At 48.7% G+C, this 22,576-nt stretch overlaps 1 protein-coding gene across 4 annotated transcripts in view; it reads left to right on the plus strand.

Moving 5' to 3' along the window:
• Positions 1–22,576, plus strand: part of ENTPD4 (ectonucleoside triphosphate diphosphohydrolase 4) — a 189,776-nt gene that overhangs the window by 34,479 nt on the left and 132,721 nt on the right. For all 4 annotated transcript variants that reach the window (XM_086943555.1, XM_086943553.1, XM_086943556.1 and 1 more), the window contains exon 2: positions 14,926–15,031. In XM_086943555.1, the coding sequence (XP_086799681.1) occupies positions 15,024–15,031 (8 nt within the window). In that variant the 5' untranslated portion in view covers positions 14,926–15,023. The remainder of the gene's footprint in view (positions 1–14,925; positions 15,032–22,576) is intronic.

The following is a 22,576-nucleotide window of genomic DNA, read 5'->3' on the forward strand; positions in this document are numbered from 1 at the left end:
CTCCCCGTGATCCAGTCGATGCAAATATGGTTCCACTTCCAAATGTCACCAACACCCAGAAGTGTAAACACAGGGTGTTCGAGGCATTAGGCGGGGGAGAAAAATAACAAACTAAAATAAAAAATGTGGGATGGGTAAAGGTAGGGTCAGCAGGGAAAGGATACCTGTAACAGAAGACAAGACAGGCATCAGTGAAGTGCTGTCCTAACATACAAGGGTACTCTCATATAGTCTCACTAAATAGTCTGCAAGTCTCCCGCCTACTCATGGGAAATGTAGTTTCATAGTACGGTAGGCGCTTAGGGGCTGCGTAACCTGACAGAAGGTATAGTAGATAGAAAAGGAGAAATTGCTTTTTTTCTAGGTGTCCCCTCACTCACCAGGGTTGCCCCTTGGTGACATGCTTCATCATTGGGGCCATCCCAGTCCTCTACGGCCTGGGGCGTGCTGCGACTTGCGAATTACGTAGGAGCACTTACAAATGACTATGTGTGGTGCAGATGTGATAGTGGAGTGGACTAAGTGATGTGTTAAGGGATCAATGTAGAAGCAGAGAGAGAGCCAAGAAATGCAGTCACAGTCAGAGAAAAAGGCAAGGGATACTGTATCTATGTGGTTGTAGTGGTCCTGTTGGAAGTGGTAAGTAAGTTGCCCGCAGAAAAAAAATCCTCCTATTAGCGGCACTCCTCCATTGCAGCCGACGCTTCGTCCATCGATGTTGGTCACCAGAAGACACCCTGTCCACTGCCTGCCTGATGCTGAATTGTGGCTCGCTACTGTGAAGCCTGACTCCATCCTTTTTTCCCCATTGCAGAGACTGAAACCCGGCCTGTAATTATTCAACGAAAAACAGGAAGTGATATAATATTACAACACCACTGATAAATAAATATAAGGCATGTAGGCTGTGGAGTGCAAAAAGTCACAATTTGTTTTTCCTAGTAGACAGTACAATGTTTTTGAAAGTGCGTACTCTGAGTCACCTTTTGAAGGATGTATGGGCAAATTAATGTATCGGATCTTGCCCCTCAAGCTAGGTGTACTGTAAACTGTGTTTTAGAACAAAATTAGATCTTCCTAGCAGTGCTCCCACCCAGACCCTTACTAAAGCCAGTCGCAAAAATGTAGAAGACCCCCAATCAAATCTCAAAAAACGAGGCCTAGCAGAAAACTGGTGACAAAACTTACTTTGAAAGTAAAAGTAGGCCGAAGTACCCTAATTACCCATTACCCACCGTGGATTGCATTCAAACCACTTGCAAGCAACCAAGCAAAAGTAGCCATAGCCAGCATCGCTCCAAGACTCGAAATCCCCCCCACTCAAACACATGCAATAGAAATACTGCTAACCCTAACGAACCCTAAGTTAAGAATAGTGGCAAAGGCTTTCTTTAACTATGCCAAATCCCCCCTTTCCCACCATGGATTTTCTTCAAATGACTTGCAACCAAAATTACACATTCTCACGAGTGCTCTAAGACCCCAGAACTCAGTTTGAAAAATCTAGAACACCCCGAAACACATGCAATCCTGCTGCTAGGGCTAACCCTAACGAACCCTAAGTTACAAAAAGTGCCAAAACTAAAGGCTTTTCCGCGCGGATTTTGTCCCAACCACTTCTACCCGGTATTAGACCTTCCCAGGAATGCCCCAAGACCCGGCAACCCACCCGCCAAGAAGCGTAACACCCCCAAACAGGCCAAAAGCAAAATCTCATACTTGCAATATTTCTGGGCCTTCGGTCCAAACGCGCTGCGTAGCTAGGCCATAAGTCGGGGTTGGCACGACGGATTTCCTGAAAAGCAAATGCAATCAAGATTAGAGTGTCCCAGCAGTGCTCCCAGACCACGAAACTCACCCGCAAACAGACGGAACCCCCCCTAAGAGCACCTCAAAGGCAAGCAAGTCATCAAAAACACAAAAAAAATTCCGCCTGGGATTTGGTCCAAAACACTTTTATCCGGTATTAGAGCTTCCCAGCAATGGCCCCAGAGCCGTCAACCCAGGAGAAAACGAGTAGAAGACCCCCAAACAGCCAAAGAGCAAAAGTACAAAAATGGGGACTTAGTCACTTTTTCACAAATTTCCCAAATCACTCCGCGCGCGCTCTGCAGCTAGGCCCTAAGTCCCCTCAGCCACCATGGATTTGCTTCAAACCTCTTGCAAAGTAAAGTATATATAGCCAGCAGTGCTCCCACACCACGAAACTCACCCGCAAACACCAGGAAGCCCCCCAAACAGGCCCCCGAAAACGCTACATAGAGCAAAATGTCAGAAATAGCCTAAAAAAAAATCGGCCTGGATTTTGTCCCAACCACTTCTACCCGGTATTAGACCTGCCCAGGAATGCCCCAAGACCCGGCAACCCACCCGCCAAGAAGCATAACACCCCCAAACAGGCCAAAAGCAAAATCTCATACTTGCAATATTTCTGGGCCTTCGGTCCAAACGCGCTGCGTAGCTAGGCCATAAGTCGGGGTTGGCACGACGGATTTCCTGAAAAGCAAATGCAATCAAGATTAGAGTGTCCCAGCAGTGCTCCCAGACCACGAAACTCACCCGCAAACACCAGGAAGCCCCCCAAACAGGCCCCCGAAAACGCTACATAGAGCAAAATGTCTGAAATAGCCCAAAAAATATCGGCCTGGATTTTGTCCCAACCACTTCTACCCGGTATTAGACCTTCCCAGGAATGCCCCAAGACCCGGCAACCCACCCGCCAAGAAGCATAACACCCCCAAACAGGCCAAAAGCAAAATCTCATACTTGCAATATTTCTGGGCCTTCGGTCCAAACGCGCTGCGTAGCTAGGCCATAAGTCGGGGTTGGCACGACGGATTTCCTGAAAAGCAAATGCAATCAAGATTAGAGTGTCCCAGCAGTGCTCCCAGACCACGAAACTCACCCGCAAACACCAGGAAGCCCCCCAAACAGGCCCCCGAAAACGCTACATAGAGCAAAATGTCAGAAATAGCCCAAAAAAAAATCGGCCTGGATTTAGTCCCAACCACTTCTACCCGGTATTAGACCTTCCCAGGAATGCCCCAAGACCCGGCAACCCACCCGCCAAGAAGCATAACACCCCCAAACAGGCCAAAAGCAAAATCTCATACTTGCAATATTTCTGGGCCTTCGGTCCAAACGCGCTGCGTAGCTAGGCCATAAGTCGGGGTTGGCACGACGGATTTCCTGAAAAGCAAATGCAATCAAGATTAGAGTGTCCCAGCAGTGCTCCCAGACCACGAAACTCACCCAGAAACACCAGGAAGCCCCCCAAACAGGCCCCCGAAAACGCTACATAGAGCAAAATGTCAGAAATAGCCCAAAAAAAAATCGGCCTGGATTTTGTCCCAACCACTTCTACCCGGTATTAGACCTTCCCAGGAATGCCCCAAGACCCGGCAACCCACCCGCCAAGAAGTATAACACCCCCAAACAGGCCAAAAGCAAACTCTCATACTTGCAATATTTATGGGCCTTCGGTCCAAACGCGCTGCGTAGCTGGGCCATAAGTCGGGGTTGGCACGACGGATTTCCTGAAAAGCAAATGCAATCAAGATTAGAGTGTCCCAGCAGTGCTCCCAGACCACGAAACTCACCCGCAAACACCAGGAAGCCCCCCAAACAGGCCCCCGAAAACGCTACATAGAGCAAAATGTCAGAAATAGCCCAAAAAAAAATCGGCCTGGATTTAGTCCCAACCACTTCTACCCGGTATTAGACCTTCCCAGGAATGCCCCAAGACCCGGCAACCCACCCGCCAAGAAGCATAACACCCCCAAACAGGCCAAAAGCAAAATCTCATACTTGCAATATTTCTGGGCCTTCGGTCCAAACGCGCTGCGTAGCTAGGCCATAAGTCGGGGTTGGCACGACGGATTTCCTGAAAAGCAAATGCAATCAAGATTAGAGTGTCCCAGCAGTGCTCCCAGACCACGAAACTCACCCGCAAACACCAGGAAGCCCCCCAAACAGGCCCCCGAAAACGCTACATAGAGCAAAATGTCAGAAATAGCCCAAAAAAAAATCGGCCTGGATTTAGTCCCAACCACTTCTACCCGGTATTAGACCTTCCCAGGAATGCCCCAAGACCCGGCAACCCACCCGCCAAGAAGTATAACACCCCCAAACAGGCCAAAAGCAAACTCTCATACTTGCAATATTTCTGGGCCTTCGGTCCAAACGCGCTGCGTAGCTGGGCCATAAGTCGGGGTTGGCACGACGGATTTCCTGAAAAGCAAATGCAATCAAGATTAGAGTGTCCCAGCAATGCTCTCAGACCATGAAACTCACCCACAAACAGACGGAACCCCCCCTAAGAGCACCTCAAAGGCAAGCAAGTCATCAAAAACACAAAAAAATTTCCGCCTCGGATTTGGCACAAACCACTTTTAGTGCTTCCCAGCAATGGCCCCAGACCCGTCAACTCACCTGCAAAGAGGTAGAACAACACCCCCACAAGTGCTGAGTCTTTCTTCATTGGGCGTAAACCAGCCCTCTGCTTTGATGGAAATAGGAGTCTGGAGGAGGAGGATAGAGGAGCATGTTCTTCTGAACTTGTGAACCTGAGGAATGCAGACTGCGGCACCTTCAAATAAATTAGCAAACAAGTGAAGACAGTTCTGCTGATGGGCTTGTCTTTGTGATTATCTGATTAAAGTTTGAATTATATTAACTGTGCACAACAAAGAAAGACAGACACACAGGAATAAAAGTGAATAAGGATGAAAAAGAAAGTTATTGATTCGTTGTCTCATTTTCAGGGCTCGAAGTCGGAATCACGGTCCAGGAATAAGAATAAGGCTTCGTCATCATACTCTGCGAATTCAGCCCGGGTGAGGTCAGTGCCACCTGACAGAGTAGAAATTCCCTCATCTATGGTGCTGGCCACCTCCTCTTCATCCGGCACGCTCTCTCGTACTCTTATATCTGGTGGTATGAGGTGCTGATTCATCTTGATCATTGTTAACCTCTCCACATTTTTGGGCGAGAGGCGGCTCCGTTTGGGAGTTACAATCCCACCAGCCGCACTGAAAACCCGTTCAGAAGACACACTTGCGAGTGGGCAAGACAAGTAGTTTAAAGCCAGGTTGGTGAGCTGTGGCCACAATTCTTTTTTCCCATGCCAATACGCCAATGGGTCAGAATTAACATAGACCTCTGTGGAGTCATTCAGATAGTCCTTCACCATCGACTCAAGGTCCTCCTCCAAGGTTCCTCCACTTTGCGTAGCTCTTGCTGTGCCTCTGGCCTTTTGAGAACCAAACCCACGCAGAGCTAGCCAATCCTCTTCAGCCTCCAATGTTTCTGCTGCCTTTCGTGCAGATGATGCGGTTGCCGGTGTCTTTAACGGCTGAGAGGTCACTTGTGCCACAGCCACAGGTGCAGAAGTGGATTGTTTTGACTGGGGATGGCCTGCTGATGTACTGCCATTTCCTTCAATTTCCAGCCGTTCTGTTTCAAACTTCTTGGCTGACAAGGCTAGCCAACGTTTGTACTTTGTAACATCTTCATCAGCAAAAGGAAAGAATGCTCTGCCTGCCAGCGCCTTTTTGTAGCGTGGATCCAGAATAGTAGCACAAATGTAATGCTGTTCTGAGTGGATCTTTTGAAGACGTTCATCACCTTGTAGGAGCTCTAATAATGTCTCAGCCAGAAGCAAAGAGTCTTTCTTTTTGTCATCTTTTCGAAACACAGAACACACCTCCTTCAGTTGGTCCTCCAGCATGTACAACAATGGGATAGCTTTTCCCAAATTAGAGTCCTCCTTGCTGACTGCACGTGTGAAGACCTCAAAAGGACGAAGCATGCGTGTTAGGCTTTCAACTATGTTCCATTGCGGCCCACCCATCCTCAGCTCCTCTATACCCTCTTTCAAGAAAAATTGATCGAGTTGCGTATACTGCTCATACAGACGCTCAAGCATGTAGAAGGTTGAGTTCCAACGTGTTACCACCTCCTGGATGAGTGCTTTCACTGGCATTTGACTTTGATATAGCATGCTCCTCAGCTGCTTGCGGGCCTTAAAAGAATGCCTGAAATGCTTGCAAATTTTTCGGCAGTTGTCCAATACACTGTACGCTGCACTGCGTTTATTACCCAAGAATTTTTGGACAACCAGGTTTATACAGTGCGCCAAACACGGCACTCTGAAATAGTAACCGTCCCTCATGGCCTTAACTATATTGGAGCCATTGTCTGTGGAAACATAACCAACCTTGCGTTTTAGTGGGGACAGACAGTTAAGGACCTTTGTGTTAAAGACATCCAAAATGTTTTCTGCTGTGTGACGTTTCTCCAAACCAAACATGGCTAGTGTTGCATGTTTCCGAGCACCTTTAAAAACAATGTTAGTGTCAACACCTGAGTTTAGCTTTGCTTTAGCCCCTGAAAAAGAGACCCAGTGTGCAGTGATGCACATGTAATCAGCGCCTGCGCCACTGGTCCACATGTCTGTTGTCAGATGTATAGTGTGAACAGCACTCTTCTCCAAAGCTGCCCCAATCACCTTCAGAACATCTTCATGTAGTGCTGGAACCGCAACTCGGGCAAAATAGAACCGGCTAGGAACCTTCCATTTAGGGCAGAGCACTGTCACTAATTCTAGAAAACCAACCCCTTCTACAAAAGAAAAAGGGAGAAGGTCCAGAGCTAGCATTTTAGCCAGCTTAGTGTTATACAGACGGGTCATTGGGTGGTTGCGTTCATATTGCGCTTCTGTAAACAACATCTTTTTAATGTTGCCCTGGACCAATGATTTACGGGATGAGGATGATCTCTTCGACCCAGTTATGCTCGCTGATGAACTTTTCCGCATTGATGTCTCACTCTCTCCCACACTCTTAGTGTGGCTCCCATGGGGTGTGCTGCTGACATGGGAACTGGGTGTAAGTGAAGTGTTTGAATCGTCTTCTTCTACCTCCTCGTCATCAGCAGATGACAAATCAACGTTTTCATTACGTGCAATTCCGGCTTTCTTGACCGCCTCTAGGTGCGGAAACCATTCGACAGGGTGCCTTCTCTCAAGATGACCTCTCTGGCCTCCGGTACCATAGTTAGAACCAAGCTTACCACGACTATATCGAAGCTTACAAAGGCTACAAATGGCTACGTTTTCCTTTTTTGGGCAAACACTAAAGAAGTCCCAAACTGGAGACTTGAAATGTCTTCGGGGGCCGGAGGAGGCGGCGATACTGGTGGTGGTGGTCCTGCTGCTAATGACAGATGAAGTGGAGGATGTGGATTGCCGAACTTCAGTACGTTTTGCACTTTCACCACCACGAATTGAGGTCGAGGACGAGGTGGGTACCTTCTTGCGAGGAAGAAATATGGAAGCGGTAGGTTTTGGTGTACTACTTAACTCCAAATCTAATGATTCCATTTCCATTGCCTCCTCGCCGACATCATCATCACGATCAGCAGCTTCTCGGGATAGGGTCAAAATGTCTCTTTGCTGCATGCCCGGTGGGGCTGCAGTGACCTTTGTGATGACTGCCTCGTCGTCATCGTGAGAGGCTTCATCACCAGCAGTATCTGTCACTTCTTGTTGAGCCTCATCACACTCCATAGGTTTGAGTTTTTGGACGACCTTCCTTTTACGCTTAGGTACCGGTGGCAGATCATGGTGTGCCTCTGCCTCACTGTCAGACCGCAGTTGTCGTGGTTCCCAAGACAGATCACTTGCACCAGAACGAGGTGGGCTTGAAGAAGATGTAGACACCCCCCTTGATCTTTTCCTTGCTAGGGATGTGGAAGACAATGAATGATCATCAGGAGGAGTGGCTTCCAATGATACCTCAGCTTCATTGTCGATTTCCAAATGTGCCCCTACTTCGGGAGGAACAACTATTGTGGGCACTTGTGAACGTCCATGCACCTTTGCTTGCGCATCTCCTTTTGCTGCCTCTCCTTCCACATGTACTTGGGCGTGTACTTGCACATGGTGTTGTTGTTGCGGCTGTGGTTGTTCAACACTTGTCAGATGAGTTACAACAACCTGTGTTGATTCAGGGACATTGCTGCTACTTTCTTGCGATGAGCCAACATCACTGGTCGATGGTGATTGGAGAAGTACACTGACTGCCTCTGAAGCACTCAAGGGCTTTGACTTAAGTTGGCGTGGTGGTGGAGGCACTGAACCCAATGGAGCAGGGGTGCTGCTCTCAGGTTGGTCCCCAGCAGATCCTGCTGCTGCAGGCGTACTTTTTTTTTTGCTCCCAAAAAAAGTGGTGGGTGGCACACCAGCCTCCTTGGTAACTTGCTTCTTCTGCTCCTTACTAGCAACTTTCTTGCTAGAGGAGCTACGGAGAACTTTCTTTGGGGCCATCTTCTTCAGAGCAGGTCAGACAGCAGGCCGCAGTTGCACGAATTGTAGAGTTGTCTGAGGCCAGACGTGACGTCGCGTGACGTTATGCTGCACACACACACCGCTGCAGGACTTCTTCCTGGCACTGGTGGTTCTCTTGAGTCTTGTGCACCTAAAAAAAATGGAAGACAGAGGAACATCAGTTCAGTTATAGAGCACAATAAAATCGAAAAACACTGCAAAATCAGCACAATCCCAATCCATCCATGCCCTCCATAATGTTTAAATTCAAGACAACCCACAGAAAGACTAGGCCCATGCAAGACTCACTACCCCTGGGCATAAATAAAGGTTGAAAAGTAGGCAAAATGGTTGGAGGCCTAACAACAAAGCCTGCATTCAAAATGGCCACTTGCCTGCCAAGCACATGGCCAGTGCCTGTAGCTGCACTCAAAATGGCCACCAGCCACATGGCATGTCCCTCCCCATGAACACCCCCAAAAATCGAAAAACACTGCAAAATCAGCACAATCCCATTCCATCCATGATGTTTAAATTCAAGACAGCCCACAGAAAGACTAGGCCCCATGCACCACTCACTACCCCTGGTCAAGGCCCCAACAACAGGTCAAAAATCGAAAAACACAAAATTTTACAAAAAAAAAAAATCGAAAAACACAGAAAAATCAGCACAATCCCAATTCATCTATGGCCTCCATGATGTTTAAATTCAAGACAACCCACAGAAATACTAGGCCCATGCAAGACTCACTACCCCTGGCATAAATAAAGGTTGAAAAGTAGGCAAAATGGTTGGAGGCCTAACAACAAAGCCTGCATTCAAAATGGCCACTTGCCTGCCAGCACATGGCCAGTGCCTGTAGCTGCACTCAAAATGGCCACCAGCCACATGGCATGTCCCTCCCCATGAACACCCCCAAAAATCGAAAAACACTGCAAAATCAGCACAATCCCATTCCATCCATGATGTTTAAATTCAAGACAGCCCACAGAAAGACTAGGCCCCATGCACCACTCACTACCCCTGGTCAAGGCCCCAACAACAGGTCAAAAATCGAAAAACACAAAATTTTACAAAAAAAAAAAATCGAAAAACACAGAAAAATCAGCACAATCCCAATTCATCTATGGCCTCCATGATGTTTAAATTCAAGACAACCCACAGAAATACTAGGCCCATGCAAGACTCACTACCCCTGGCATAAATAAAGGTTGAAAAGTAGGCAAAATGGTTGGAGGCCTAACAACAAAGCCTGCATTCAAAATGGCCACTTGCCTGCCAGCACATGGCAAGTGCCTGTAGCTGCACTCAAAATGGCCACCAGCCACATGGCATGTCCCTCCCCATGAACACCCCCAAAAATCGAAAAACACTGCAAAATCAGCACAATCCCATTCCATCCATGATGTTTAAATTCAAGACAGCCCACAGAAAGACTAGGCCCCATGCACCACTCACTACCCCTGGTCAAGGCCCCAACAACAGGTCAAAAATCGAAAAACACAAAATTTTACAAAAAAAAAAAATCGAAAAACACAGAAAAATCAGCACAATCCCAATTCATCTATGGCCTCCATGATGTTTAAATTCAAGACAACCCACAGAAATACTAGGCCCATGCAAGACTCACTACCCCTGGCATAAATAAAGGTTGAAAAGTAGGCAAAATGGTTGGAGGCCTAACAACAAAGCCTGCATTCAAAATGGCCACTTGCCTGCCAGCACATGGCAAGTGCCTGTAGCTGCACTCAAAATGGCCACCAGCCACATGGCATGTCCCTCCCCATGAACACCCCCAAAAATCGAAAAACACTGCAAAATCAGCACAATCCCATTCCATCCATGATGTTTAAATTCAAGACAGCCCACAGAAAGACTAGGCCCCATGCACCACTCACTACCCCTGGTCAAGGCCCCAACAACAGGTCAAAAATCGAAAAACACAAAATTTTACAAAAAAAAAAAATCGAAAAACACAGAAAAATCAGCACAATCCCAATTCATCTATGGCCTCCATGATGTTTAAATTCAAGACAACCCACAGAAATACTAGGCCCATGCAAGACTCACTACCCCTGGCATAAATAAAGGTTGAAAAGTAGGCAAAATGGTTGGAGGCCTAACAACAAAGCCTGCATTCAAAATGGCCACTTGCCTGCCAGCACATGGCAAGTGCCTGTAGCTGCACTCAAAATGGCCACCAGCCACATGGCATGTCCCTCCCCATGAACACCCCCAAAAATCGAAAAACACTGCAAAATCAGCACAATCCCATTCCATCCATGATGTTTAAATTCAAGACAGCCCACAGAAAGACTAGGCCCCATGCACCACTCACTACCCCTGGTCAAGGCCCCAACAACAGGTCAAAAATCGAAAAACACAAAATTTTACAAAAAAAAAAAATCGAAAAACACAGAAAAATCAGCACAATCCCATTCCATCCATGGCCTCCATGATGTTTAAATTCAAGACAACCCACAGAAATACTAGGCCCATGCAAGACTCACTACCCCTGGCATAAATAAAGGTTGAAAAGTAGGCAAAATGGTTGGAGGCCTAACAACAAAGCCTGCATTCAAAATGGCCACTTGCCTGCCAGCACATGGCCAGTGCCTGTAGCTGCACTCAAAATGGCCACCAGCCACATGGCATGTCCCTCCCCATGAACACCCCCAAAAATCGAAAAACACTGCAAAATCAGCACAATCCCATTCCATCCATGATGTTTAAATTCAAGACAGCCCACAGAAAGACTAGGCCCCATGCACCACTCACTACCCCTGGTCAAGGCCCCAACAACAGGTCAAAAATCGAAAAACACAAAATTTTACAAAAAAAAAAAATCGAAAAACACAGAAAAATCAGCACAATCCCAATTCATCTATGGCCTCCATGATGTTTAAATTCAAGACAACCCACAGAAAGAATCAGTCCACCCACCACTGAGTACCCCTGGGAAAAGGCCCCAAAACAGCCCAAAAATCGAAAATCCCAAAATTTTAGTTGCAGCAACTGTAATGCCCCAAACAAACTTACTTGTAAAATTTCTAATCCAACAGTGATCCAAAGAAAGTCAAAAAGGCCTCAAATCCAAAGATCCAGCAGCATCCACAAAAGGTAATCCTTCCAGGTCCACATCCGAATGAAAAGTGACCAGGAGATGGACAAAGCACTGGGAGGAGCCTGCTGAACAGGAACAGGAAGTTGAAGACTATGGGGCACTTCCTTCCTCCCACCCCCCTGCCCCCTCCCCAAAATGGACTCCTCGCTAAAAAAGTGCAGGCAAATGTCAAACTAAGGAGTTATTCACATAAAAATCATCATTTCTAGAAGGTTTATGCTGCTTGCTGGTGGATTTCTTGTGCAGAATTGCAAATTTATATTTTCGCTCGCCGCATCTCAAATCTCGCAAATTGCGAAGTACCGCGAGACGTGATCTCGCCGTACTCGCGTTGACAAACTATCGCTGGCAAGCCGCGATGACGTAATCGCGCTCGCCAATTCCCGCGGGATCATACAGCAAGATCCAAAATGGCGCAGCACTCGCAAACTATCGAAAAAAACAACTCGGCAAACGATGATAAACGCCGCGCGCCGCAAAAATTGTATCACCAACGCCGCGCGCCGCCAAAAAAATCCGCTGCGTGCGAATTTGCGGATTTTGCGGGAAATCCGCAAATCTCGCGGATTGCGGATTTCCCGAAAATCCGCAAAATCCGCGAGCGGAACGGATTTTCCGCCCACGCTTAGGTCACGCGCGCTTTCTGTCTCCCATGGAAACGCACGCACACAAACACACACACACAGACCCCCCCCCGCCGCCGCGCATACACACCCATAGAGAACCCCCCCACCCCCGCAGCCGTGCATACACACACGCACACACACATAGAGAACGCCCCTCCCCCCGCAGCCGCGCATACACGCACGCACACACACAGACAGACATACATACATACAGAACCCCTCGACTCGGCGTGTCTTCTCATCACAGCTTGCGCAGGGACAGCCAACGTGCACACGCACGGCGACGGCGTCTCCTGCGCTACAACCGTGGTTTCGGTTTCGCGGCCTAACCGTTCCATTGGCTGTACTGCCGCCAACTGCCACTTGTTCTCAGATCCAAATGGCCCTGTTGTAGACAAACCCTGGGAAGTGGACAACGAGAATATATAATATTGTGCTATCTATATAGCGCTTACAGCCACAAACCTTATCTTGGATGCACTGTAAAAACCCTTTCTAACACCCCATTCCTATGGTACACATTTAACGAAAGTCTGGTTGCAGAGCGGTTGTAGATGTCAGCAGCAGGCGGATAACCCAAGGAACTATCTTTCAGATGTATTCGTGAAGGATGAGCTATGCCAGGCTTTGGGGCCAGCTTTGCATCCTCTATGCACTACCTCTCTGTGAAGGATCCGGTAATTAAAAAGACACGCTCAGACAACGGGGGCGTGCAGGCAGAGTCCTCGGGGACGGGCAGGCGATGAGTGAGTTGCCTCCTTACAGAAAGTGACATGGGCTTGGGTTTGGTTTCTAGGGATGCATCAGTGGTAGACGGTGACTCGCGTGCCCCCAGTCAGCGTGGTGACACCTTCGCCTCTCACCTGCCGCCGATTGCGTGCCACAGTGATGACAGCTCACGTACAGTAGGAAGCGCTACCTTCAACTCCCCCCGCGTTTGTGTTTGTGACTATGCATATTTATTGTTGTAGAGAATAACATTCACTTGTAATAATGTACACACCTCCACCTCTTTGATGCAACTGTGGATATTTTACCCTATTTTTCTTCTATGTAGCTACTCGATGCACATTTTACTAAGGACCCATTGAGCCTCACTACTTTAGAACACTACTGACCCCAGCATATGAATAGAAATGAAACTGGCTAATATGGAACTATAATGGTTATATATCTTTTAAGAGATTTCTACTGACTTTTAATACCATCTCTAGATTACTTCAAAAAGAACAATAGATGGACAGAATGCTTAACAATGTCAAACATTCACCCCCAGTACCGAGATCTGGGCTTAAATCCATTCTTTTGTTGCTCACCACGTCATTCCACTTTGGACCAAGACTTATGCAAATAAGTCTTGACCCTCAGCCCGAAATGCCAGGCCTGGTCCTCCATGGACCGGAAGCAAGCATCCTGGGACTGTATTCAGGGTATCACCCCTCATTAGCCAGGCTAGCTTGACGCCAGTGGCATGGTAAGCACAGGACCCACGTCTAGGCATACCTGTCCCACTCGGGGTGACAAATGCAAACAAGCATTTGCAATGCAATAGGTCTCGCATTATTAAAGTTTGAGCTATTGGCATTGCTAAATAATGCAACACCAATAGTTCCAACTTTAATAATGCAAAACCTATTGCATGCAAATGCTTGTCTTAGAATTGCAGTGTAAACTGTGGATGTGAAAAATTTCTGAGGAATAGCCCAGCTTTTTATCTTAATTGAAATCTAGACTCGACAATGGTATTTCATTATGTGCTGAATCCCTAGATCCCCTCTTGTGGTTAATTAACCTTGTGTTGTTATTTTCAATTGTTATTGCCAATTAGTCCTGCCATCAAATGCCTTTGGGCAAAACCAGTGTTTGAGTGTCTATGAACGTGGTAGAAGCAATGAAATATAGGGCCGAATGACATGCTTGTCTGGTCTGAAGGTGGGCTTACAAACCAATTAATATTTTCCTCACAAGCTGATTTCGTTTGCAACCCCTCTTTAATTTTGAGATTCCATTGATGTGTTAATCAGTTGTATCCCTAAAGGCCAATTTGCAGGTCACTGCAAAAACACCTGCCTCAATAAAATTTGTGAGAGTGAGGGGAAGAACAAAAGGTGCCTACTTCCCCTGGTCCTGCCATCAATCATTGATCCTGTCGTAGATTTCTCTTTCACATCTCACTAACTGATCAATGGCTAGTGACCACAATAACAAACAATTTCAGTGACATACCCCCTTTTCTCTGGAACTCTTTCACATCTCACTAACTGATCAATGGCTAGTGACCACAATTACAAACAATTTCAGTGACATACCCCCTTTTCTCTGGAAGTTATTTTGGGTGACAAAGTGTTTTTGCTATCTGGAATGAGATTTCCATCTCACAACTACACTTTGTACATTGGAGCCTGCCTGTTGGTAGCCATAAAGCCTTTCATTTTGCTAATCACATCTCTTGTAACCACAAAAATGCTTGAAACATCAGTTCTGTGATGTTCAAAGGTGATTTATTACATAGATCAGACTGTATGAGTAGTTTCTAGATCATGATTTCTTCTGTTCTTTCACAGCATTACATACATTAGAAGAAAGCTCTCCGAAACAGTTGCTTTGCAGGTTTTTGGTACTATATAAAGCTTCAGATAAACGCAGGTGTGAATGACCTCCAATTGAGGTGCCGCATTTAGCTGTTGCAACTTTATCAAGATCTTCAGCTTATCTCTGAGTGACCTCTTAAAGCTGAATAAACACTTTCTAAGCCATAGGGAACGTCTAGGTGTTTTTTGCTTTTGGCTTAATATCCGGCTATCACATATTATTGGTTTAAGAGAAACTCTTCATTTGTTGTACACAGGGGAAGGCAAACAATGTGGGCTCAGCAGTTTGAGAAGCCCAGGGAGCTGCGTCCAGGCATTTTGGGTCCGTAGTGCATTGATTCTCAGAGCCCCTGCAATGGGAAGGTAAGTGTTTGGTATTCGCTCGCTTTTGCAGCTGTTGTACCTGATTGATTAGATTAAGTGCTGTGATCATTCACCCTGAGAGTGCCTATAGGGTCAGCGAGCATCAGACTTCACTACTAGCTGTTAAAGGGCCAAATACTCACAGAATTACTACTAGAATTACTTTTTTAAGTAAAGGATACAAATTTAATTGGATTTAGAAAATAATTAAATTTCTGTTTGATTAGAAGAAACTGGTTAGTGGGTATTAAAGTAAAAACCAGATCACTAAAAAGGTTACATGTAGAGAACTTAAGTATTTTAAGCAGAAGCTAAAATATTACACCATCTGATGGGGTGCAACAAGTAGAGCAAGTCTTAATATATTTAAATTGTCGATAAACAACGTATACTGGTTATCACAAAGGCAAATGAGATACTATAAATGTGCTTGGTTTTAATTAACTGTATGAATAAAGATTTTCTTTTTATTCATTCCCATATTCCCTGTTCCTCATGATTTTGCAGGTCTAAAGTTTGATAAATTAAACTGTGTCTCTGGATCAGTAGAGTGAAAAAACATGAGTTGTGATAGTATGCTCAAATTAATTGTTTGTACTCTCCTAAATTGTGACTTAGTGGTACACTTTATGACATCTTCCTTACAGGATGTTAAGGGAAGGAGATAGCTGTCCTCTTTCCAGAAAGTTAATGTGTAATACTGTTTAAGGCCTATTTGAATAGGGACTATTGTTCAAGGTCTATTTAAATAGGGATTGCTGTAGGATGACTTGTTCTTAAGCTATAGATAATTGAGGGACGTATTGATACTGAAGCCAGAAACCTCCAGAATCTTTCTGCTTGTAAGTAGTTTCATCCCCCAATGTTGTCCCCTCATATTGCTTTCTTGGTTGTTCCTCTCCCCCAGGGTTGATACTAGCTTAGGGCCAAGAGAGACCAAACAAAAGGGGTGATTAATTGAAACTGTCTTGTACCTATTAGTACCTGCACTTTACCAGTGAGGTCACCCTTCACAGAAAGTCTATTTCAAAGTGTTCTGTAAGTAGGCCTCGCCTATTTCTGATAGACTTATCCCAACCGTCTTTTTTGTGTCGTAATTTTTTATTGCAGCAACTTTATGTGACAATTGCACAGTGTAGTGCATAGGTGGAAGCCATCAAGAAATATATAATAGTGCACACTGGCTGGAGGAGGGGGTGGAAGAGCGAGTCCGATCCTCTCATCTATGTGCGTCCCTTCAGGTGGCAAGGTTTGCTGAGTTGTCGGCCTTGGGCCTCCTCTGTGACAGGTGGAGGGGGTGAGGGGGTGGCGGCAATGATGGGCACCAGAGAGCTCAGTCTGCCTAGGAGCGGGGAGGGGTGTGGCACGGTCCCAGTGATTGGGTGAGGTGGTGAAGGAGGGTCGGGGTAGGCACTGGCGAGGGGTGGGGTGGGAGTCCCTCAGCGTCATATTGGGGTGGTCACCTGCTCACTGGGAAGGGAATGGGGGGACGTTGCATTACATGGTGGCACCGAGGAAAGCTGTAAGTGCAGTGGCGGTGTCCACGTGGGGGGACGTTGCTTCACATGGTGTCATCGAGGATAGTAGTAAGTGCAGTGGCGGTGTCCCCTGCGGGGGTGCTTACTGGCGTGTTGGAGGGGGGGAGAGTTGGGAAGGGTGGTGAGGGGGATAGGATGGCAGGGGCGGGGAAGGAGGAGTGGAAAGGGGAGGGCGACATAAAAGGGGAAGGGTTGTAAGGTGGAGGGCTGTGGTGTGGAATAGGGGGATTGAGCAGGGGCGGACGTCAAGAGTTGGTCACTGCACGTCACGTGGGAACATTGGTCACTGGGGGGTACTGAAGGGGGAGGGGGTTGTAGTAGTGCCCCCCTGTTTCAGGGGTCAACACGTGAACACCTCCGCCTGGTTTCGTAGGTTGTATATAACCAGTTTGTCTGCCGCTGTTTGTATCATTGCCACATTCCAGTCCTCCGGGGATGGTGACGTAGTTGCCCTCCATTGTCTAAGTATACATAGCTTGGCTGTGGTCAGGGCCATGTGGAGAATGCGAACCGGCGGGCGGGAAAGGTCCAGGCAAGTCCTGTTATCATGTAGGATGATGATGTAGGGGAGAGGTGGAGCTGTAGTGGCATGGACGGTCCCAGGGGTTCCCCCACGTACAGCCAGAAGGAGCAGCTCGAGGGGCACTCACAGAGGATATGGGTGATGTTGTAACTGGTATCCGTGCATCTCCAGCAGTTTGCATGAAGAAGGAGATCCGCCCTGTGCAGTTTCGTTAGTGCTCAGTGCCATTTACGGAGCGTTTTGAAGAGGCAGAATTTCATGCGGGCTTCCTGCGTACACCTATACAGGGCGTCCAGGTTGTCAGACCAGTCCTCCTCCTCAAGGGTGATCTGCAGTCGGGCTTGCCACTTGACGCAGAGGTTGGTAGAAAAGGTTGGGAAAAGAGGTGCCCCGAAAGTGTGCCGGACAGCCTCGACATGACTTCCCTGTGCCGTCCCCACGCTGTAAGATAGTCACTACGGGCAACTGTTGTCGGGACCAGGGGTGTGGGCCCAGACAACACCACAGATAGTGCTGCAAATGCAGATAGCGCCACTCTTGCTGCGGTTGTAGGCCGAACTTCTCTCTCAGATGGTTGAAGGGCTTTAAACCTCCGTCATGCATGATTTGATCCATGGAGTGTATGCCTGCTTCTATCCATGTGGTCCAGAGTTTGGGCTGGGAGTCAATGCACAGACCCTTGTTGCCCCATGTAAGTGTGGATTCACTCCGAAGAGGCGGTGGGCTCGCAGGCAGGCCTTTCGGGTGGCCTGCAGTTGAGGGTGTGTAAGGCGCTACGACTGCGGCGGGTCTGGGGTGCCAGGAATCATATATGAGATTTGTGAGAGTTGAAGAGCAAGTGCTCCACTGATAAGAAGCTCAGGCCCTGCACAAAGGTCGTGCCATGAGCTTGGTCGCGGTCAAGCGGGGTTGCGAGCAGCTCCACATAAAGGACCGGATCTGTGCGTCAATGGAGCGGAGGGTGGCTAAAATCACCAGCATGGGGAGCATACCTAGCATAAACGTGAAGCGCGGTAGGGTGACGATGCGTACCGCTTGCAACCTCCCCAACATGGAGAACCCCTGGCGGGTGCCTTGCCGGATCGGGAAGGGGTCGGAGAGGAAATCCCTGCAGTTGACCTGAGTGGTGGGGCAATCATCCAGCAGTCGCACTTTGGTGATAAATTGGTCCCCCATGACGAATCTTCTCATGGCGGTAAAGAGTTAGCCCCACTCGATGCGATCAAACGCCTTCTTGGCGTCCAATGAGAGGGCCACCGTGTCGGCCGGGATGTCCTCGGCTGTCCAGAGGGTGTGGGTTAGGATGTGGGGGTGGTTCCTGGAGGAACAACCCAGCACGAAACCCAACTGCATGTGGTGGATCAGGGAAGGTATGACCTTGCTAAGGCGGGTCGCCAGAATGCTGGCTGGTATTTTAATATCGGCATTCAGAAGCTATATTGGTCTGTAGTTGCCACATAATAATGGGTCCCTCCCTGGCTTGGGCAAACCTGTGATCACTGCCTTATTGGAGAGGGGTCCCAAAAAGGCCACCCACTCTACCACCTGGAAGGCGGCATCCAAGGAGTTGACAACCTTCCCTCCCGCCCACCTATATAACTCTGTGGGGAAGCCGCCCTCCCTGGGGTATTGTGACAAGGCAATTTGGGCATGGCGAGCCCTATCTCTTCCTCACTGTCCTTCCCCATCAGTAGTTCCCTGCCCCTGTCTGACAGGCAGGGGAGGTCCACACCATCCAGGAAGGCGGTTACGATTTCCTCGTTCGCTGGCACCTCCAGGGAGAACAACGTCTTGTAGAATGAGGTGAATTCATTGACCATGTCCTGTGGGTGGGTGAGAGTTTCTCCATTCGTCGAGCGTATGGCTGGGATGACCATGGCGGCTTCCGTTGCCTCAGGCATCCAGTAGGTGGCCTGCTTTCTCACCCTGATCGTAATGCTGCCCATGCATGCGCTGCAGTGCGTATTTGGTCTTGGAGGGGAAAAGGCTATTGTGTGCCATGTGGGCCTGTTCCAAGCATCGGCAGTTGGGGATAGGGTGGGTGGGTGGAAATAGTAGAGACGGTTGAAGGAGGCTATCTGCCCCTCCAGTTTGGTCCGTTGGAGAGTCGCTTCTTGGACACTGCAGTATCTCCCTTAAGTTGGCCCCGTATCATTGCCTTTGCAGCCACTGACAATACCCTGCAAGAGTCTACTGAGTCCTTTTTATCCATCAGGTAAGTGTAGAGGTGGGCTTTCAAATGGGATTTTCCCATGGGCGTGCAGTAACCCTGGATGTTCAAGCACCATGGTTTACGGCCCCGGAAGGCTATGTCTAGGTTAAGGAATTGGAGGACCAGGGAGTGGTCGGGTAGCGCCGCTTCCAGTATCCAGGACTCCCCGACGAGAGGCACTGTCTTTTGGGAGATGAGGAGCTAGTCCAGCCTCAATTGTGTGCCATGGTCCGGTGGGTGGAATGTGTATTCCTTGTCCTACGGGTGGCAAAGGTGCGAATGATCCACGAGTCCGTGGTCTAAGGATACGTCTCCCAGTAGGGCCATGTCTGGGTCGTTGTTTTTGTTAAGGGGTCCCGTCCTGTCCATGACTGCGTCCCGGATGAGATTCCAGTCCCCTCCAATGACGAAACTGAGAGGCCCGATCTCCACCAGCAAGCTTTTTAGCTGTGAGAAGGGGCACTTTGTCTCAGAACGAGCATATACCAATACCACACAGAGGGCTCTTCCAGCCGCATCTTGATGAATGCATACCGGTCTTCCTAGTCTAACCAGGTTTTCACGATTGTGACAGACAGGGATTTCATGATGAGGATTGCCACCCAGTATTTGCGAGGCATACCTCCTTCAATGGCTGGTGCCACTTCGACACTGCTGTGTATCACCCTGCCCACCAATTCACGGCACAGCTTGTCCAATTCTAGGTCGTCCAAGTATGTCTCCTGGAGGAGAGCCTCATCATCCCTCTTCGCGTAGAGATACAAGAGTACTACCTTACGTTTGATGTAGTGCGTGAGGCTGTTGACATTGCAGGAAAGGATGCAAAGGGGGTGAGAGGTGGACGATGCGGGGGCAGGCATGAGCGCCAGAGGGTCTGCGGGGATATCGGACTACAGTAAAATGCCAGTGGCGAGGGATCTAGGCGCAGAGAAGGAAGAGGGGTGGTAGGTAAGGATACGTGTATGGGGTAGGGGTGAGTTGTGCAGCGGGACGGCTCGGACGGTAGAGTGGGCCCAGACAGAAAAAGGGGGTCTAGGGGGTAGGCCTGACTGGGGCCGTGGGAGGGGGGGTGGCGGGTGAGAGGTAGTTACGAGTGATTGGGGGGTGGGAGGAGTGGGTTCTTATGAGAGAGGGGATGGGGTAGGAAGGGAAGGAAAGTCCGTCAATAACCGGACACGCCAAGAGGGGGGAACGGGGGTGCTGCCATGGAGAGGCAGAGTGCAGGGGAGATTGAAATGTGTACCATGGGTCCAGGCTTGCAGAGGCAGCACACCTAGGGGGGCCCTTCTGGCAGGCAGGACTGTCTGGGTGATAGCCGGTCACTGGGATGAGTGGGTGCTGGAAGGAATGTCTACCATTAGTAGTGGACGAGTATACACGCTCCGGTGAATCCCAGTTTCGGGGGGCAGTCTATCACAGGTCTGGGGCTCGGTGAGTGTTGCAGAAGCAACTCCACCCGCGTCAAGGGTGGGGGGTTGTCGCCGATCGAGTATCTGTAGTCCGGGGTGGGGGGTGTTTTCGGGTCGTAGTGTTTAGGGTGGAGGGCTCGGGTCCGGACTACAGAACGCCAGTGGATTATTGCCGTTTTGGGGGTGGCTTCCCCGTCGTAGGGGTGTGTTTGCCGGGAGCATGGTCAGATGAGCATGCAGGAGGTCTGCCCTGGAGGGGTGGGGGGGGGGGGGTAGCTGGGGATGCTCAGGTCCCAGGCGGGATCCAGGAGTGAGGGGCTAGGGGCAGCAGTGCCCTCAGCAGGCAATTATGCTACAGTGCGGTATGCTCTAGGGTGTTGAGAGGGGTAGCAGTCAGGCCAAGTGTATGGGGATGCCACTAACTGTGGGCGGGTGAACCTCGGTGCAGCCTCTGACCTCCCGCCCACACCCGGCCTCTGGGTGGAAGGTCAGTATGACACTCACAGGGGAAGGTAGGACAGAAAGTAGGACAGAGGGGAGCGGTGTACAGCGCACATATCGAACATGCAGAATGATATAACAATTAATCCTGTCAAAGAAGTGAGCAGTGAAACAGTTATGGTAAGTATGGAAGCACTTTCGGTGGGTGCCAAATCACCAGCTTCTTCCGCAGTGCCACCGGACTCACCGGGCCGTTTCAGTACTGCAGGCCCCAGGGCGGTTACTCTGCGCTGAAGGCAGGTTTTAGGGGTAAACATGATTTGTCTCTGAATTCCAAAAGGGTCAAGGCAGCAGACCTAGGGCAAGCACTACTGGTTCTATATTTCTAAATTTCGGGTGGTGCAAACTTCTTCCTACACCTGCTACCAATAGGTGTTAAGGTCAAGGATACAAAAACATAAGATGGAAGGTGCACACAATCAGAGTCCAAAGGAAGGATAGTGTATTGTATATCTTCTTCTTTATTTAACAGTTTTTTTCAAATACAGGCACAGCCAACGCGTTTCGTTCCATTAGCCTTGTGGAACTTCGTCAGGGCGAATTGATTCAATTTTGGAGTTTTTGTCAATCTATTTAAACACACAATGTGGATCAGACAGCAACTGGCACTGGGACTTCAAGGCATGTAACCTTCTTATATTCAGAGATGATGTTCAAACTGGAAACGAGTGGGTAGGCCCAGTGAGTATTCAAATGCTGTATCCAGCAGAGTTCAGAATATTGGAGGACCAAATATAAAGATTATTCAAGGCGGTGTGAACGTTCGTCAGAGTCTAATTTTCGCAAGGAAAGTTTCTTTCTTCTATTTCTAATGTCCAACTCCGGTACGGGCATAAATTGAAGCTGTGGAGGACACCGGTCCGTAGAATAACGCGGTGGTCGTGGTAATGACCACCGAGCACCTGTAGTCGGGTGCTTGGATTCAGTATGCAGTCTCGTGGCGGCGTCCCGGATTGTCTCTGTCCTGGGTAATAACTGCCACCGCCTGTGGGGCCTGGGCATGTCGTCCTGGGAGCATGCTGTACTGTTGGGGTCCCGGCCCCGGTACCGGGATCTGTTGTTGTTTCGCCACCGGACATGGCGGGGAAGGATGCCAGCATTGAGTGATGGGTGTCCATTGCTGCGGGGTGGCAGTGACCATGCCTTGCTGAGATAATCAGTCTAGGAAGAAGCGTAGGTCCCCCAGATCAAAGAATTCCTTTGAGACGCCGTCCTTGGCAATCCTTAGGTGGGCTGGTTCAAAGAGGCCATACTTGATGTCTAGCTGGCGAAGCCAGGGCCGAAAGAGCAAGGCCTTGCGGCAATCGGTAGCCTCCCTGGAGAAGTCCACCCTATGCAGATTTCCTGGCCCTTGTGCACGTA

The sequence above is a fragment of the Lissotriton vulgaris genome, chromosome 11 (assembly GCF_964263255.1).
Source record: "Lissotriton vulgaris chromosome 11, aLisVul1.2, whole genome shotgun sequence".
In the NCBI taxonomy this organism is placed as follows: Eukaryota; Metazoa; Chordata; class Amphibia; order Caudata; family Salamandridae; genus Lissotriton; species Lissotriton vulgaris.